Genomic DNA, 19,895 nt, shown 5'->3' on the forward strand with positions numbered 1-19,895 from the left:
GATTGACTGCTAGACTTCTTCCTTGGCTATTGGGTTGGATGTAAATGAGGTAGCTATCTGACGGTGCTCCTGGGATTCACTAAGGATGCTAACTCTGAGGAACAGTGTTCAAGCCACCGAAATTTAACATTTAAAATACTTCAGCAAATACCACTGAAGAAGACTTAATCACTTCATACAGAAACACTGGACACTGAAGGTTAATGATGTGAAGGATTTTAGAAATAGTGTCTATTATGGGCAGAATTATGTCTCTCTAAATTCATATGTTTAAAAAAATAAATAAATAAATTCATATGTTGATGTGTTAACCCCTAATGCTTCAAATGAAGTCATTAGATCAGATCAGATCAGTCGCTCAGTTGTGTCCAACTCTTTGAGACCCCGTGAATCGCAGCACGCCAGGCCTCCCTGTCCATCACCAACTCCTAGAGGTTACTCAAACTCATGTCCATCAAGTCACTGATGCCATCCAGCCATCTCATCCTCTGTCATCCCTTTCTCCTCTTGCCCCCAATCCCTCTCACATCAGAGTCTTTTCCAATGAGTCAACTCTTCACATGAGGTGGCCAAAGTACTGGAATTTCAGCTTTAGCATCATTCCTTCCAAATAACACCCAGGGCTGATCTTCAGAATGGACGGTTGGATCTCCTTGCAGTCCAAGGGACTCTCAAGAGGCTTCTCCAACACCACAGTTCAAAAGCATCAATTCTTTGGCACTCAGCCTTCTTCACAGTCCAACTCTCACATCCATACATGACCACTGGAAAAACCATAGCCTTGACTAGCGGACCTTTGTTGGCAAAGTAATGTCTCTGCTTTTCAATATGCTATCTAGGTTGGTCATAACTTTCCTGCCAAGGAGTAAGCATCTTTTAATTTCATGGCTGCAGTCACCATCTGCAGTGATTGTGGAGCCCCAAAAATAAATTCTGACACTGTTTCCACTGTTTCCCCATCTATTTCCCATGAAGTGATGGGACTAGATGCAATGATCTTCCTTTTCGGAATGTTGAGCTTTAAGCCAACTTTTTCACTCTCCACTTTCACTTTCATCAAGAGGCTTTTTAGTTCCTCTTCACTTTCTGCCATAAGGGTGGTGTCATCTGCATATCTGAGGTTATTGATATTTCTCCCGGCAATCTTGATTCCAGCTTGTGTTTCTTCCAGCCCAGCGTTTCTCATGATGTACTCTGCATAGAAGTTAAATAAGCAGGGTGACAATATACAGCCTTGATGTACTCCTTTTCCTATTTGGAACCAGTCTGTTGTTCCATGTCCAGTTCTAACTGTTGCTTCCTGACCTGCATACAAATTTCTCAAGAAGCAGATCAGGTGGTCTGGTATTCCCATCTATTTCAGAATTTCCCACAGTTTATTGTGATCCACACAGTCAAAGGCTTTGGCATAGTCAAGAAAGCAGAAATAGATGTTTTTCTGGAACTCTCTTGCTTTTCCCATGATCCAGCGGATGTTGGCAATTTGATCTCTGGTTCCTCTGCCTTTTCTAAAACTAGCTTGAACATCAGGAAGTTCACGGTTCACATATTGCTGAAGCTTGGCTTGGAGAATTTTGAGCATTACTTTACTAGCATGTGAGATGAGTGCAATTGTGTGGTAGTTTGAGCATTCTTTGGCATTGCCTTTCTTTGGGATTGGAATGAAAACTGACCTTTCCCAGTCCTGTGGCCACTGCTGAGTTTTCCAAATTTGCTGGCATATTGAGTGCAGCACTTTCACAGCATCATCTTTCAGGATTTGAAATAGCTCAACTGGAATTCCATCACCTCCACTAGCTTTGTTCGTAGTGATGCTTTCTAAGGCCCACTTGACTTCACATTCCAGGATGTCTGGCTCTAGGTTAGTGATCACACCATTGTGATTATCTTGGTTGTGAAGATCTTTTTTGTACAGTTCTTCTGTGTATTCTTTCCATCTCTTCTTAATATCTTCTGCTTCTGTTAGGTCCATACCATTTCTGTCCTTTATCGAGCCCATCTTTGCATGCAATGTTCCCTTGGTATCTCTAATTTTCTTGAAGAGATCTCTAGTCTTTCCCATTCTGTTGTTTTCCTCTATTTCTTTGCATTGATTGCTGAAGAAGGCTTTCTTATCTCTTCTTGCTGTTTTTTGAAACTCTACATTCAGATGCTTATATCTTTCCTTTGCTCCTTTGCTTTTTGCTTCTCTTCTTTTCACAGCTATTTGTGAATAAGGCCTCCCCAGACAGCCATTTTGCTTTTTTGCATTTCTTTTCCATGGGGATGATCTTGATCCCTGTCTCCTGTACAATGTCATGAACCTCATTCCATAGTTCATCAGGCACTCTATCTATCAGATCTAGACCCTTAAATCTATTTCTCACTTCTACTGTATAATCATAAGGGATTTGATTTAGGTCACACCTGAATGGTCTAGTGGTTTTCCCTACTTTCTTCAGTTTCAGTCTGAATTTGGCAATAATGAGTTCATGGTCTGAGCCACAGTCAGCTCCCAGTCTTGTTTTTGCTGACTGTATAGAGCTTCTCCATCTTTGGCTGCAAAGAATATAATCAATCTGATTTCAGTGTTGACCATCTGGTGATGTCCATGTATAGAGTCTTCTCTTGTGTTGTTGGAAGAGGATGTTTGTTATGACCAGTGTGTTTTCTTGGCAAAACTCTTTTAGTCTTTGCCCTGCTTCATTCCGTAATCCAAGGCCAAATTTGCCTGTTACTCCAGGTGTTTCTTGACTTCCTACTTTTGCATTCCAGTCCCCTATAATGAAAAGGACATCTTTTTGGGGTGTTAGTTCTAAAAGGTCTTATAGGTCTTCATAGAACCGTTCAACTTCAGCTTCTTCAGTGTTACTGGTCGGGGCATAGACTTGGATTACTGTGATAGCGAATGGTTTGCCTTGGAAATGAACAGAGATCATTCTGTCGTTTTTGAGATTGTATCCAAGTACTGCATTTCAGACTCTTTTGTTGACCATGATGGCTACTCCATTTCTTCTGAGGGATTCCTGCCTGCAGTAGTAGATATAATGGTCGTCTGAGTAAAATTCACCCATTCTAGTCCATTTCAGTTCGCTGATTCCTAGAATGTCAACATTTACTCTTGACATCTCTTGTTTGACCACTTCCAATTTGCCTTGATTCATGGACCTGACATTCCAGGTTCCTATGCAATATTGCTCTTTACAGCATCGGACCTTGCTTCTATCACCAGTCACATCCACAGCTGGGTATTGTTTTTGCTTTGGCTCCATCCCTTCATTCTTTCTGGAGTTATTTCTCCACTGATCTCCAGTAGCATATTGGGCACCTACTGATCTGGGGAGTTTCTCTTTCAGTATCCTATCATTTTGCCTTTTCATACTGTTCATGGGGTTCTCAAGGCAAGAATACTGAAGTGGTTTGCCATTCCCTTCTCCAGTGGACCACATTCTGTCAGATCTCTCCACCATGACCCGCCCATCTTGTGTTGCCCCACGGGCATGGCTTAGTTTCATTGAGTTAGACAAGGCTGTGGTCCTAGTGTGATTAGATTGACCAGTTTTCTGTGAGTATGGTTTCAGTGTGTTTGCCCTCTGATGCCCTCTTGCATCGGCCCTAATCCAGCATGTCCTTCTAAGAAGAGGACTTCCTTGGTGGCTTGGATGGTTAAGCATCTGTCTACAATGTGGGAGACCCGGGTTCGATCCCTGGGTCAGGAAGATCCCCTGGAGAAGGAAATGGCAATCCACTCCAGTACTATTGCCTGGAAAATCCCATGGACAGAGGAGAAGAGGAAACGAGCACACACATGTGCACAAGGAAGACAATGTGAAGACACAGCCGTTTAGACATCGGGGTGTGCCCAGGATTGCTGGCAACACCAGAAGCTAGAGAGAGGCAAGGAAGGTGCTTCCTTTTAGGGCCTTCAGAGAAAGACTGATCCTGTTGACACCTTGATTTTGGATTTTTAGCATCTAGAACACTGAGCGATTGCATTTATATTGTTTTGTTGTTGTTCAGTTGCTGAGTTGTGTCCAACTCTTTGCAACCCCATGGACTGCAGCATGCCAGGCCTCCCTGTCCATCACCATCTCCCAGAGCCTGCTCAAACTCATGTCCATTGAGTCGGTGATGCTGTTCAACTATCTTGTCCTCGGTCATCCCCTTCTCCTCCTGCCTTCAATCTTTCCCAGCATCTGGATCTTTTCTAATGAGTTGGCGCTTCATATTCGGTGGTCAAAGTATCGGAGCTTCAGTTCAGCATATTGTTTAACCTACCCATTTTGTGATGCTTTGTTCTGGCAGCCCTAGGCAGATGATCACAGCCTTCTAGGCAGCTCTAAGTCTGTGGAGCCTGGAGCCTGAGGGAGGGAGTGAGGATTAAGGAGGAGACAGGGTCCACTCTCCTTTTCTTCAACCATTGCAACTCTTTGTTTATCAATATTAGTTACTGAACTTCCAAGAAGAGTTTTGTTTCTACTAAAAAATTGTAGTAAAAAAGAAGTTTGGAAATTACTGCTCTAGTGTAAGAGGCCCTGTCAGTATTCCAGCCCATGAGTCCTTCACTGTTCTTCTCTGCCAGGCTGTCTGGGTGCTTTCATCCCAACAGCCTGAAACTGGACCATTGGTTGAAGGCAGCCCTCAAGCTGATGCCAGGGTTTTCTTCACCTGCACATAGAAAATTGGAACAAGGGAGGCCTGTAACCAGTGACTGAGCTATGGGGGTATAAATACTGCAGCTCCCTCATGCCTGATCAGGACAACTCTGAGGTGGGACCTACACTGTCTCCAGAGCTTCCCTGTGGGACTTGGCCTGCACCTTACCCTTCTAGGCCTTCTACCTTTTTATCTGCTTCTTTCCCTTCTTTCCTAGAGGAAAAGGAAAGGTGGCCAAAGTATTAGAGCTTCAGCTTCAGCATCAGTCCTTCCAATGAATATTCAGGAATGATTTCCTTTAGGACTGACTGGTTGGATCTCCTTGCAGTCCAAGGGACTCTCAAGAGTCTTCTCCAGCACCACAGTTCAAAAGCATCAATTCTTCAGCACACAGCCTTTTTTATTGTCCAGCTCTCACATCCATACATGACTACTGGAAAAACCATAGCTTTGACTAGACGGACCTTTGTTGGCAAAGTAACGTCTTTGCTTTTTAATATGCTGTCTAGGTTTGTCATTGCTTTTCTCCTAAGGAGCAACCATCTTTTAATTTCATGGCTGTATTCATGGTCCCCAGTAATTTTGGAACCCAAGAAAATAAAGTCTGTCATTATTTCCCCATCTATTTGCCATGAAGTGATGGGACAGGATGCCATGATCTTTTTGAATGTTGAATTTTAAGCCCAGCTTTTCCACTCTTCTCTTTCACCTTCTTCAGAAGCTCTCTAATTCCTCTTCACTTTCTGTCGTAAGGGTGGTGTCATCTGCATATATGAGGTTATTGGTATTTCTCCCAGCAATCTTGATTCCAGCTTGTGCTCATCCAGCTTGACATTTTGCATGATACACTCTTCATATAAGTTAAATAAACAGGATGACAGTGTATAGCCTTGACCCACTCCTTTCCCAATTTTGAACCATCCATTGTTCCATGTCTGATTCTAATTGTTGTTTCTTGACCTGCATAGAGGTTTCTCAGGAGGCAGGGATGTGGTCTGGTATTCCCATCTCTTGAAGAATTTTCCACAGTTTGTTGTGATCTACACAGTCAAATTCTTTTTATAATTTTGAAATGTAGTTTTGTGGTTTTTGAGTCTAGTAATAAAAATAGGGACTAATTTTAATTGTCCTTTTAATTTAATTTTTCAGCAATTTATTTCTTATTGTATTTTGTAAAAAACTGACTTTCTCTTCTGCTATTGTTTAGTCATCAAATTGTGTCTGACTCTTTGCGACCCCATAAACTGCAGCACACCAGGTTTCCCTGTCCTTAACTATCTCCGTGAGCTTGCTCAAACTCATATCCATTGAATCAGTGATGCCATCCAACCATCTCATTCTCTATCGCCTCCTTCTTCTCTTGCCCTCAATCTTTCCCAGCATCAGGGTCTTTTCCAATGAGTCAGTTCTTTGTTCTTCACATCAGTTGGCAAAGTGTTGGAGCTTCAGCTTCAACATCTGTCCTACCAATGAATATTCAGAGTTGACAGGTTTGATCTCCTTGCAGTCCATGGGACTCTTAATAGTCTGCTCAAATACCACAGTTTAAAAGCATCAATTCTTGTGCGCTCAGTCTTCTTTACAGTCCAGCTCTCACGTTAGTACACGACTACTGGAAAAACCATAGCTTTGACTATATGAACCTTTGTTGGCAAAGTAATGTCTCTGCTTTTTAATATGCTATCCAGGTTGCTCATAGCTTTTCTTCTAAGGAGCAAGCATCTTTTAATTTCGTGCCTGCAGTCACAGTCCACAGCAATTTTGGAGTCCAAGAAAGTGATATCCATCACTGTTTTCCTTTTTTCCCATCTATTTGCCATGAAATGATGGAACTGGGTGCCGTGATCTTAGTTTTTTGAATGTTGAGTTTTAAGCCAGCTTTTTTACTCCCCTCTTTCACCTTCATTAAGAGGCTTTTTAGTTCCTCTTCACTTTCTGCCATTAATGTGCTATCATCTAGATATCTGAGGTTGTTGATATTTCTCCTAGCAATCTTTATTCCAGCTTGAGTTTCATCCAGCCCAGCATTTTACATGATGTATTCTGCATATAAGTTAAATAAGCAGGGTGACAATATACAGCTTTGACATTCTTCTTTACCAATTTGGAACCAGTCCATTATTCCACGTCCGGTTCTAATTGTTGCTTCTTGTTCTGCATACAGGTTTCTCAGGAGCCAGGTAAGGTCGTCTGGTATTTGCATCTCTTTAAGAATATTCCACAATTTGTTGTGATCCACACAGTCAAAGGCTTTAGCGTAATCAATGAAGCAGAAGTAGATCTCTTTTTGAATTGCCTTGCTTTTTCTATGGAGAAGGCAATGCAAACCCACTCCAGGACTCTTGCCTGGAAAATCCCATGGACGGAGGAGCCTGGTAGGCTGCAGTCCATGGGGTCGCAAAGAGTCACACATGACTGAGCGACTTCACTTTCACTTTTCACTTGCATGCATTGGAGAAGGAAATGGCAACCCGCTCCAGTGTTCTTGCCTGGAGAATCCCAGGGACGGTGGAGCCTGGTGAGCTGGTGTCTATGGGGTCACAGAGAGTCGGACATGACTGAAGCGACTTAGCAGCAGCAGCAGCTTTTTCTATAATCCAACAGATGTTGGCAATTTGATCTCTGGTTCCTCTGCCTTTTCTAAATCCAGCTTGTACATCTGGAATTTCTCAATTCACATACTGCTGAAGCCTAGCTTGAAAAATTTTTAGTATAATCTTGCTAGCATGTGAAATGAGTACAATTGTAGGGTAATTTGAACATTCTTTGGCATTGCCTTTCTATGGGATTGGAATGAAAACTGACTTTTTTGACTCCTGTGGCCACTGCTGAGTTTTCCAAGTTTGCTGGTATATTGAGTGCAGCACTTTAACAGCATCATCTTTTAGGATTTGAAATAGCTCAGCTGGAATTCCATCACCTCCATTAGCTTTATTTGTGGTAATGCTTCCTAAGGCCCATTTGATTTCACACTCAGGATGTCTGGCTCTAGGTGAGTGACCACACCTAAAATCATCCCCAGTATGGAGGCCTTAAAAATAACTGAGAAAAGAAGAGAGGTGAAAGGCAGAGGAGGAAGGGAAAGATATACCCAACTGAATGCACTGTTCCAGAGAATAGCAAGGAGAGATAAGAAAGCCTTCTTAAGTGAACGATGAAAAGAAATAGAGCAAAACAATAGGATGGGAAAGACTAGAGATCTCTTCAAGAAAATGAGAGATGCCAAGGGAATATTTCATGCAAAGATGGCAAGGACAGAAATGGCAAGGACCTAACAGAAGCAGAAGAGGTGGCAAGAATACATTGAAGAACTGTACAAAAAAGGTCTTAATGACCTGGATAGCCATGATGGTGTGATCACTCACCTAGAGTCAGACTTACTCTGGATTGGAGGCAAAAAAAAAAAAAAAAAAGCTGGTTCCAAATCCTAGATGCTTTGAAAAGTACTATGCTGATCACAATGCTAATATTTGGGGTTGTTATGGGCCCTCCACTCTGGCTTTTCTAGTCTCCCCTAAGTGATGAGAGTGGGGAGCTTGGCCTACAGCTGCTCAGGACCTTCCTGGGGTGTATGGGGGAGAGTTGAGGGGTAGGGGGAGTCGGGTCCTCAGACATGTCATCTTCCCCAAGGGCAAATCTTCACCGTTCCTCTTTCCAGTCATACCCCAGTGCCTTACCATTTCCACCTTCTCTCTTTCCCTTCACTAAAGGATTTTCAAAGTTTATTTTAACTTTTTGTTCTCTTTCTTTGGTCGGTTTTTTTGAGAGTGCATGCCCCCCACATATTTCACATGGCCTGCATTTTTATGAATCCAAGAATAAATGCATTTTTGGCCAACTACTAAGAAATATTTTTAGACACATAGGGCTATATTTTTGTCTTTTGCAGAGTATAATTTGAAGCAGATTCAGTTGCATGCAGAGCTCTTAATTCTGAACCCCATTTCAGATGTCCTATTGACATTCTACATCCCTTGAGAAATATGTTAATGCTTTAATGAAAATTCATCTGTTATGAGGAGAAGGAAATGGCAACCCACTCCAGTGTTCTTGCCTGGAGAATCCCATGGATGGAGAAGCCTGGTAGGCTGCAGTCCATGGGGTCGCACAGAGTCGGACACGACTGAAGCAACTTAGCAGCAGCATCTGTTATGAAGTATCTTAGTTTAGAGGGATGAGCCATTCAAAGAATAAGGAGATGGGGTTTTGCTTGTACCTTCAAACTGTTTTGGCTCAGCTGCCATTTGACTTTTGCTTTGCTGAGAAGAAGGGATTTTGCTATGGAGATGTTTAGCAAGCAAGTAGAAGAGATGATGGAGGGTGGTCAGTTCAGTCAGTTCAGTTCAGTCACTCAGTTGTGTCCAACTCTTTGTGGCCCTGTGGACAGCAGCACGCCAGTCTTCCCTATCCATAACCAACTCCTAGAGCTTACTCAAATTCATGTCCATAGAATTGGTGATGCCATCCAACAATCTCATCCTCTGTCATCCCCTTCTCCTCCCACCATCAATCTTTCCCAGCATCAGGGTCTTTTCCAGTGAGTCAGTTCTTCGCATCAGGTGGCCAAAGTATTGGAGTTTCAGCTTCAGCATCAGTCCTTCCAATGAACACCCAGGACTGATCTCCTTTAGAACGGACTGGTTGGATCTCCTTGCAGTCCAAGAGACTCTCAAGAGTCTTCTCCAACACCACAGTTCAAAAGCATCAATTCTTCAGTGCTCAGTTTTCTTTATAGTCCAACTCTCACATCCATACACGACTACTAGAAAAACCATAGCCTTGACTAGACAGAACTTTGTTAGCAAAATAATGTCTCTGCTTTTTAATATGCTGTCTAGGTTGGTCATAGCTTTTCTTCCAAGGAAGGTGGTCAGAGTCTTGCTAAGTTTCAAAGCCCAGAGAGACCAGGGGGGTGGGAATCGGGAGGCAGATGAAACCTTGTGCAAACTAATCACTGTTGTTCCCCACCCGCCCCCCACCCCCCCACCACCCCCACCACTCAGAGTGCCATGATGGAGCAAGAACAGGTCCAGGAGAATTTGTGTGATAGAAAGACAGAAACCTACCAATCTGTCTCAATAATGGAATCTCCCACTTGTCAACAGATCTGGAAATAGCCTCTGTCATCATCTTGTAGCCTCTGTCATCATCTTGTACAAACTATATAGCTGTGCTCAAAGGCTCCATTTGGTTCTAACCTGGCTTTCTATAATTATCATCTAATTAGATGTCAAAAAGTTCTTTGAACAAGTGGTTGAATGAATGGAATTGAGACCCAGCAAAGGTTAAGTACCTTGTCCAAGATGACAGAGTTCAAAATATATCAGACTTATCTCTATACAGTCCAGCAGGCCTGCTGTCGGTACCAACAAAGAATAAGCATGCTCTTGTTGTGAACCAGACTTGGCACTGGTTTTCTCCTGGCTAGCTAAGGGTTAAACAAAATGTCCCAGCTGGATTTGACTGGCTTTAGAAGCAGGAATTCTATGCATTTTAAATCAAGAGGTCCTGGGTCCCAACAGCTAGAAAGTTTCTTGCGGCTGGAAGGGCCAAATCTGAGTGAACATTCTGTATTATCTTATTTCACCTTAGAAAGTAGAATCTAGGTTATGGAGGGTTGGCCATGGTTGAAATTTTTTTTCATTTCTACTATGATCAGAGCCAAGTGGGCATATTTACCATTTTCCCAGTAAAATAAAGAGCAAAGTTTGCCGCCCCCCCCACCCCCGCCACCAACAATCTTCCAAGTGTTGCAGATTTAAGCATCTATTAGAATCAAAATCAAGGAAATATCAACAGCATTCTGTGGCTAAAAACCCATCTTACTTTTTCTGAAAACGTCATTCAGAGTTTGGGAATAACTCCAGAGAGAATAAAAGACATGTAACTAGGATGCTCGTCTGTCAGTATCTGACTGGCAAAAGACTAGCCTGGAAAAGAGACCATGAGCTTCGCCTCACAGATGGGCAGTGTGAACAATGAACAAAAGCTGTGATGCAGCACAACAAGCCCGGCTGCTGTCAGAAGACTTGGGGCAGGTGATGTGCCTGCTCGAGCTTTGTTTTCTTCATATGAAAATGATCGTAACAATACTTCTCACAGAACTGCTGTGATGAGGGTGATTAGGAGAAGGCATTTGGGCAGGCTAAGTCGCTTTAGTCGTGTCTGATTCTGTGTGATCCTGGGGACTGTAACCTGCCAGGCTCCTCTGTCCGTGGGATTCTCCAGGAAAGAATACTGGAGTGAGTTGCCATGCCTTCCTCCAGGGAATCTTCCAGACTCAGGGATCAAGTCTGTTATGTCTCCTGCATTGGCAGATGGGTTCTTTAACTCTGGAACCACCTGAGAAGACCTATTAGGAGAATAGTTTTATGTTAATAATAACAGCTCAAATTTTTCTGTGTATGTGCTCAATTGTGTGTGACTCTTTGCAACCCCATAGACTGTAGCCCACCAGGCTCCTCTGTCCATGGGATTCTCCAGGCAAGAATACTGGAGTGGGTTGCCATGCCCTCCGCCAGAGGATCTTCCTGACCCAGGGATTGAACGTCTGTCTCCTGTGTCTCTTACATTGCAGGTGGATTCTTTACCCACTGAACCATCAGAGAAGTCCACTAGCACTTACTATATGCTAAGGCATTTTTCTGAGTATTTTTTCTTCAATACTGACTTATCTCAGAAGCAACTTGGGCAAATTATCCTTTATCCTTTCAGCTTTTATTCTTTCTTAAGAATAAACCTCTGAAAATTAATTTTACTTACCTCAGAATTGTTGCAAAGATTAAATAAGTCAATCTAGGAACATACTTACTCAGGTATACAACCCATGGTAAGTCCTCAAAGAGTGTTAGCTATTCAGATCCATTATGTTATACGGCCTAGTGGTAATTAACAATATAATATTGAGTCCCCATGAATATTGCCTGCATGAGGAGGGAGAAGAAGTGGACAATTAGGATTTTGGTGACTGTGAGAAGTTTCCATTTTGTACCTCCATATAGACTCTCCTCCTTGCTCTGTTCCCAGGGAGGATAAGATATATGGGCTACATCAAGAGCCCATATATCTCACCCTCTGACTTCTGGTTAGCTCAGCTGATGCAGAGCCTGAGCAAAGAAGGAGGAGGGTGGGAGGAGAGTGAGGTCAAGGCATTCATTCCCTGCTTCTTCCCTGTAGGGTTCCTGTGGGCCATCTGGCTGCAATCCTTGCTATGACCCTCTTCACACAGCTTTTTCTCTGGGGCTCTACATGGGACTTCCTCCCTTAGCCCCTTCAGGCCAAAGGATAGTAAGTGCCCTTTGTAGCTAGCTGACAGCACTTCGCTATCACTTGTGGTTTCCCTGTATTCTGCTCAACTTTGGAAACAGTCCCCTTATCACACTCTTCTTGAATTGCCCAAGCAAGGCCCATATCGTCTTCCTGGGTACTGTCTCTTGTGTTCACGCCTTTCCTGGGCTAACATCCAATACAGGTAGCAAACACTTTCTTCAGAGGAACAAGTTCAATCATTTCCAAATTGGTCCCCCTGGTGTGTTTCTTTTACACATCTGTACTTATTCTACTCCCTTCCCATCTCACTCACATGGGAGGATTGTGACCCTGTTCAGATTTTCTACACAAGGCAGTGGAAGGACAGGGCTTGAGGACTCTGGAGTGTGGGTAAAAGGGTGCTGGATGAATTGGGGTTAAACAGTTTAAGAATGAGGCCAGGAAGGTGCTAGTAGACTGGAAGAAGATTAAAGAGATCCAGGGACTAATGATCTGCATGAGGCTGATGTTCAGGTGATCAGGGAGTGAAGAGAAGAGATAGCTGAAAATATAAGAAGTTCTGTCTGAGGGTGAGATAGTAGGTTAACAGGGTTAAAACAATTATAAGAAATGACAAGAGCCACAGTGTGTGGTGGGATTATGTGGACTAAGTGGAACAAATGTGTCAGCCACCGTATTTGAGGAGTTCCAGGAAATGGACGGCAAGGTGAAGGATGAGTTGCCCATGTGGTCACTTGAAATCAACAAGGATGAGGTCACTAACACCAGACTGGTGCTGGAAGGACAATGAGCTACATGCTGAAGATGTCAGTGAAACCTGGGAGGGAACCAGGGGGTTAATCAGTTCAGTTCAGTTCAGTCGCTCAGTCGTGTCCGACTCTTTGTGACCCCAATAGATGACAGCAATAGAAGGGACAGCTATGTGGCACAACGTCTCGAAGGAGTAACTCCAGGGCAGTTATTCCCATTTGTGAATGTCAATGCCTCTAGACCCTAAGGAAGATTTATGGGAGAATAAACAACCCCCTGTATAATTTGACTCATAGCAGAAAATAGATGGCACACTTACTAATATATTGGGTAAAACATTTTAGGACAGTGGGAAATTAGAGTAAGAGATGAAGGATTCCCACTTGGAGAGGAAAGAGATCATGACAAACATGTTTATTTAAATGCTGACCTAAATCTCTAAAAATCTCAAACATTCTTTCCCATAATTTTACCTTCCCAATAGAAATGTTTTCATACTCATTTTTTAGCATTTGTGTAATATGTTCTTCCTTTAAATACTGTAGTTTTGCAAGAATTTCCTGGTTTAACAATAAATAAGTCCCGCAAAGTTACACAATCCATTTCTCATAGTTTGCTTGAAAAATGAGAAGAAAAAGAACAAAAGGTCTAGGATATGAGATTAGTTTCCACTTGATTTACTGTAAAATACAATTTTCCATTTCATTTGGTGTTTTATCTCTAGAATCAATTTTAAACTTTTTGCAAAGGAAAGACTGAAAATAAGAGGAATATTTAAACAATACAAATACATTTCTTGAGGCCAACAGAATTCTTCATGGTCACTTTTGGTCTCTAGCTGTTCAACTTTTGCTTCTGAGAGAGAAGCCAAAGTTTACTTTAGTTTTGCACTTAGAGAGGGCAGGATCCTATTTCAGGCTATATGGCACGTTGCCTATTTCCCCCACCATCCACTTTCTCTTCTTTTCCATTTCCCTGGATTTATCACCGGACTACGACCACCCAGAATAGAGGTAGTATTTCCCAGCCTTGGTTGGCTTGACCACATACCTGTTTCAGCCCATTTGATGTATTTGAATCCGTTGATGAACAAAGTTCACTGTTCAGGTTGCTATGAGTTCCACAGAATTTGCCTTGATGGATAGGAGCATAGAAATTAGCATCTTTTTCTGCACACATCAAGTGTATCATGTGGGAGCATTGCCTAACCTCTTGCTGTTGTTGTTGTTTAGTTGCTAGGTCATATCCAACTCTTTTGCAACCCCATGGACTGTGGCCACCAGGCTCCTCTGTTCATGGGGTTTCCCAGGCAAGAATACTGGAGTAGGTTGCCATTTCTATCTTCAGGGGATCTTCCCCATCTGGGGAATCAAACCCACATCTCCTGCATTGCAGGTAAATTCTTTACTGCTGAGCCACCAGGCATGTCTTAACTTTGCTGCAATCTGTAAAATGAGAATAATATATCCATCTCATGGGGTGATTGTGAAGATAGGGGGAAAAATGATACTAAAAACAGTATTTAACTGGGCACTTCCCATGTGTCAGGATCTAGGTACATGAATTCTGTGTCACACATTTAATAAACGCCAGCACAAGGCTCCCAGCCTCCTACCCACACTGTGCTGCCCTAGACTCCCAAACAAGTCTACATGCATCGTGGCCCCAGGGCTCTTCCCCGCAGCACACGGGTCAGAATTCACAGGGACTTTAGTCTCATGGGACAATCTGAGTGAAAACAACACTTCTGTGTTCAAAATAGTTCCTTTCCTACCCTTGACCCTGATATATTGTAGTTAAGCCAAATAACATGAGTCACCCCAAATTGTTCTTGTCTCTCATGCAAAGGAAGGAGAGAAGAAAATGTGCCAGATATTCCTTGCAATTTTGTTTAAGTTCCCTGGATATGTCTAGGCATGTCTGAACCCTAGGGTGAACAGTTTCCAGTTGAGACCTATTCACCCTCTCCCCACCCCACCCCTGCAGCAAACACTGTGCAAATCACTCCCCAAAATGCAGGGTTGGGATACTAATATCTCTTGACATGTTACTGCAGTACAGTTGTCACCTTTTGGGGACAAGAGGGTCTCTGAGCTCAGAAGATTGTTTCCCCCCAACATGTGGGCTGGAATTCAAAGACAGACAGTCAAGAATCACATCAAAAGACTAAGAGCTGCTACCCTCAGCAATGTGGGCCCAGGTCATTTCACCCTGTGGGTCAGATCCAACATTATTATTGAGAAGCTGATAAAACCAGCGGGATGTGTCAGTAATCATTACATAACAGCTTTCCTAGTGGCTGAGTGGTAAAGAATTCACCTGCCAGTGCAGGAGATGAAAGTTTAACCCCTGGGTGGGGAAGGTTCCCTGGAGAAGGAAATGGCAACCCACTCCTGTATTCTTGCCTGGAGAATCCCCATGGACAGAGGAGCCTGGTGAGCTACAGTCCAAGTGGTTGCAAATAGTTGGACATGACTTAGCAACTTAAACAAAAACTGCCAAAGAGCAGATGACTTACATTCTGATCTGTCTTGGTGGTGACTGGAGACAGCTCAGCTTTTATGGGATGGTTTTGTCCCCACAAGATGCCCTGGGCCTACTAGCTTGAATACCAAATCCTGGCCCAGAGACCCACAAAACTCAAAGCAGGGGGAGAGGTGCAGCTGTACTGCTGGCCTTTTCCTGCAGTGCTGCTGCGGAGGGCTGCCAGCGGGACGGTGGGCATGCAAACTGGCCCTGGCCGCTCAGTCTGCCAGGGATCATCAGCCAAGTCTAGGTTTTCAGAAGGAAGCCTGGGGTACTTGGCGGCACACAGGGTCACTTGGGGTGTCAGGAGAAAGGGCTAAAGAGAGATTTAACAATTTTGTGAGGAAGCAAATGAAGCTTCTATTAGAAGACATTCTTTGATCAGTATTTTAGTTTTCTGCCAGTTTAAAATGTGCAACTATATGGTGTTTTGTGTAAGTGTGCTGTATGTGTGTGTAGTGTAGAGTGTGTATGTGTGTGTGTGTGTGTGTGTGTGTGACTATATGTGTCTGGGAGCCTGTATACAGAACAGTGCATTTCCACCCTCTACCCCTGGGGAAAGCTTCTATGAAAGCTTTTTTCATAAAAAAGCTTTTTTTTTTTTTTTTTTTTTTCACAGCTTCTATGAAACTAACCTTACAGGGACCTTTTGCAATGGGTGTTCTGAGACAACCACTATTTCAAATATTTGGGTCAGAACACACTTTCTGAATCAGATAACAGGACATGCGTTCTTGGTGTTTAATGTCATGTGTTATTAAGATGTTTCATCAACTACCCAGTTTTCTCTAAAATACTCATCAGTGCCCCGTCCCCAGTCTCCAAAAGCATCATTTAAAGTTTATCAGAAAACACATTTTTACCCTCCTCAAAATGTTTTTATTGAAGTTTCCTCATGCTTTCAACTTTGATTCTGGAAACACTGTCCTTTTCTCTGTTTGCCACAAATGTCGTGAAATGATATATTTTTTTTAAAAAAGTGGGATTAGGGTTGGGGAGGTTGGAACACCAAGAAAAAATGGAGAGGAGGACTAGACTTCAAAAATATATTAAACATATACACTACCATATGTAATATAGGCAGTCAGTGGGAACTTGCTGTGTGACTCAGGGAACTCAAATTGGGCTCTGTGACAACCTAGAGGGGTGGGATGGGGATGGATGGGACATATATACCTATGGCTAATACATGTTGATGTGTGGTGGAAACCAACACAATATTGTAAATTATCCTTCAATTAAAAATAAATTTCTTAAAAAAGAAAAAAACATATATATATATAAATATATACATATAAACATTTCTGCTTTGCAACTGTTAGATATGGAGTTTAACTAAAAAGCCACCTCTAACTCTGTAGTGCTGATCCTCAGCATAAGGCAATTAGGTGGTTGTTCTCACCAGATAGTTCGTAACCATAAAATAGCAGCCTTAGAATTGTCCATATTCATTTGCTACTCAAAGTGAAGTTCAAGACCTGGAAGCCCTGTCAACAATTGGGGGCTTCTTAGGAATGCAGCTAGAATCAACATAGCTGGGAGAAATGTCAATAACCTCATATATGTAGATGACACCACCCTTATGGCAGAAAGTGAAGATGAACTAAAGAGCCTCTTGATGAAAGTGAAAGAAGAGAGTGAAAAAGCTGCCTTAAAACTTAACATTCAAAAAACTAAGGTTATGACATCTGGTCCCATCACTTCATGGCAAAGAGATGGAGAAATGATGGAAACAGTGAGAAGCTTTATTTTGGGGGGCTCCGAAGTCACTGCAGATGGTGACTTGCAGCCATGAAATTAGAAGATGCTTGCTCCTTGGAAGAAAAGCTATGACAAACCTAGATAGCATATTAAAGAGCAGAGTCATTACTTTACAATACTCATGAAACTATGAGCCATGCCATGTAGGGCCATCCAAGACAGACGGGTCATGGTGGAGAGTTCTGACAAAACATGCTCCACTGGAGAAGGGAATGGCAAGTCACTTCAATATTCTTGCCTTGAGAACCCCGTGAACAGCACGAAAAGGCAAAAAAGACATGATACTGAAAGATGAACTCCCCAGGTTGGTAGGTGCCCAATATTCTATTGGAGAAAAGTAGAGAAATAACACCAGAAGGAACGAAGAGATGGAGCCAAAGTGAAAACAACACCCAGTTGTGGATGTGACTGTGATGGAAGTAAAGTTTGATGCTATAAAGAACAATATTGCATAGGAATTTGGAATGTTAGGTCCATGAATCAAGGTAAATTAGAAGTGGTCAAACAGGAGATGGCAAGTGGTCAAACAGAAGACAGCAAAAGTGAACATCGATATTTTAGGAATCAGTGAACTAAAATGGACCGGAATGGGTGAATTTAACTCAGATAACCATTATATCTACTACTGTGGGCAAGAATCCCTGAGAAGAAATGGAGTAGCAATCATAATCAACAAAAGAGTCTGAAATGAAGTACTTGGATGCAATCTCAAAAATGACAGGATTATCTCTGTTCATTTCCAAGGCAAACCATTTAATATCACAGTAATCCAAGTCTATGCCCCAACCAGTAATGCTGAAGAGGCTGAAGTTGAACAGTTCTATGAGGACCCACAAGACCTTCTAGAACTAACACCTAAAAAAGATGTCCTTTTCATTATAGGGGACTGGAATGCAAAATTAGGAAGTAAAGAGATACCTGGAGTAACAGGCAAATTTGGCCTTGGAGTACAAAATGAAGCAAGGCAAAGGCTAACAGAGTTTTGCGAACAGAATGCACTGATCATAGCAAACACCCTCTTCCAACAACACAAGAGAAGACTTTACACATGGACATCACCAGATGGTCAATACCAAAATCAGATTGATTATATTCTTTGCAGTCAAAGATGGAAAAGCTCTATACAGTCAGCAAAAACAAAACCGGGAGTTGACTGTAGCTCAGATCATGAACCCCTTATTGCAAAATTCAGATTTAAATTAAAGAAAGTAGGGAAAACTAACAGACCATTCAGGTATGACCTAAATCAAATCTCTTACGATTATACAGTGAAAGTGAAAAGTAGATTCAAGGGATTAGATCTGATAGAGTGCCTGAAGAACTACGGACGGTGGTTAATGACATTGTACAGGAGGCAGTGATCAAGATCATCCCCAAGAGAAAGAAATGCAAAGAGGTGAAAGGGATGTCTGAGGAGGCCTTGCAAATAGTTGAGAAAAGAAGAAAAGTGAAAGGCAAAGGAGAAAAGGAAAGCTATATCCATTTGAATGCAAAGTTCCAAAGAATAGCCAGGAGAGATAAGAAAGCCTTCCTTAGTGATCAATGCAAAGAAATACAGGAAAACAATAGAATGGGAAAGATTTCTTCAAGAAAATTAGTGATATCAAGGGAATATTTCATGCAAAGATGGGCACAATAAAGGACGGAAATGGTATGGACCTAAGAGAAGCAGAAGATATTAAGAAGAGGTGGCAAGAATACACAGGAGAACTGTACAAAAAAGATCTTCACAACCCAGATAACCACGATGGTGTGATCACTCACCTAGAGACAGACATCCTGGAATGTGAAGTCAAGAGGGACTTAGGAAGCATAACTATGAACAAAGCTAGTGCAGATGATGGAATTCCAGTTGAGCTATTTCAAATCCTAAAAGATGATGCTGTGAAAGTGCTGCACTCAATATGCGAGACAATTTGGAAAACCCCAGCAGTGGCCACAGGACTGGAAAAGGTAAGTTTTCGTTGCAGTCCCAAAGAAAGGCAATGCCAAAGAATGCTCAAACTACCACACAATTGCACTCGTCTCACACGCTAGCAAAGTAATGCTCAAAATTCTCCAAGCAAGGCTTCAACAATATGTGAACCATGAACTTTCAGATGTTCAAGCTGGATTTAGAAAAGGCAGAGGAACCAGAGATCAAATTGCCAACATCTGCTGGATCCTTGAAAAAGCAAGAGAGTTCCATAAAAACATCCATTTCTGCTTTATTGACTATGTCAAAGCCTTTGACTATGTGGATCACAACAAACTGTGGAAAATTCTTAAACAGATACGAACACCAGACCACCTGACCTGCCTTCTGAGAAATCTGTATGCAGGTCAATAAGCAACACTTAGCAATGCATATAATTAACTTATATGCATAGTATATCAAGCGAAATGCTGGGCTGGATGAAGCACAAGCTGGAATTAAGATTGCCAGAAGAAATATCAATAACCTCAGATATGCAGATGACACCACCCTTATGGCAGAACACAAAGAAGAACTAAAGAGCCTCTTGATAAAAGTGAAAGAGGAGAGGGAAAAAGTTGGCTTAAAACTCAACATTCAGAAAACTAAGATCATGGCATCTGGTCCCATCACTTCATGGCAAATAGATGGGAAAGCAATGGAAATACTGACAGACTTTATTTTTCTGGGCTCCAAAATCACTGCAGATGGTGACTGCAGCCATGAAATTAAAAGATGCTTGCTTCTTGGAAGAAAAGCTATGACCAACCTAGAGAGCATATTAAAAATCAGAGACATTACTTTGTTACCAAAGGTCCATCTAGTCAAGGCTATGGTTTTTCCAGTAGTCATGTATGGATGTAAGAGTTGGACTATAAAGAAAGTTGAGCACTGAAGAACTGATGGTTTTGAACTGTGGTATTGGAGAAGACTCTTGAGAGTCCCCTGGACAGCAAGGAGATCCAACCAGTCAATCCTAAAGGAAATCAGTCCTGAATAT

The 19,895-nt window shown here is 42.3% G+C and overlaps 1 protein-coding gene across 4 annotated transcripts in view; it reads right to left on the reverse strand.

Annotated features, from left to right (window-relative positions):
- The window catches only part of LOC133233590 (uncharacterized), a 36,966-nt gene that overhangs the window by 12,328 nt on the left and 4,743 nt on the right, over positions 1-19,895 (reverse strand). Inside the window, exons 2-4 of one of the 4 annotated variants that reach the window (XM_061393539.1) lie at positions 13,705-13,787; positions 11,447-11,558; positions 925-10,987 (exon numbers count right to left, since the gene is read on the reverse strand). In XM_061393539.1, coding sequence (XP_061249523.1) covers positions 1,355-2,320 — 966 coding nt within the window. In that variant the 5' untranslated portion in view covers positions 2,321-10,987; positions 11,447-11,558; positions 13,705-13,787 and the 3' untranslated portion in view covers positions 925-1,354. The other 3 variants (XM_061393540.1, XR_009731768.1, XR_009731769.1) reach the window with 3 other exon arrangements.

This window comes from Bos javanicus, chromosome 20 (assembly GCF_032452875.1).
Source record: "Bos javanicus breed banteng chromosome 20, ARS-OSU_banteng_1.0, whole genome shotgun sequence".
NCBI lineage: Eukaryota > Metazoa > Chordata > Mammalia > Artiodactyla > Bovidae > Bos > Bos javanicus.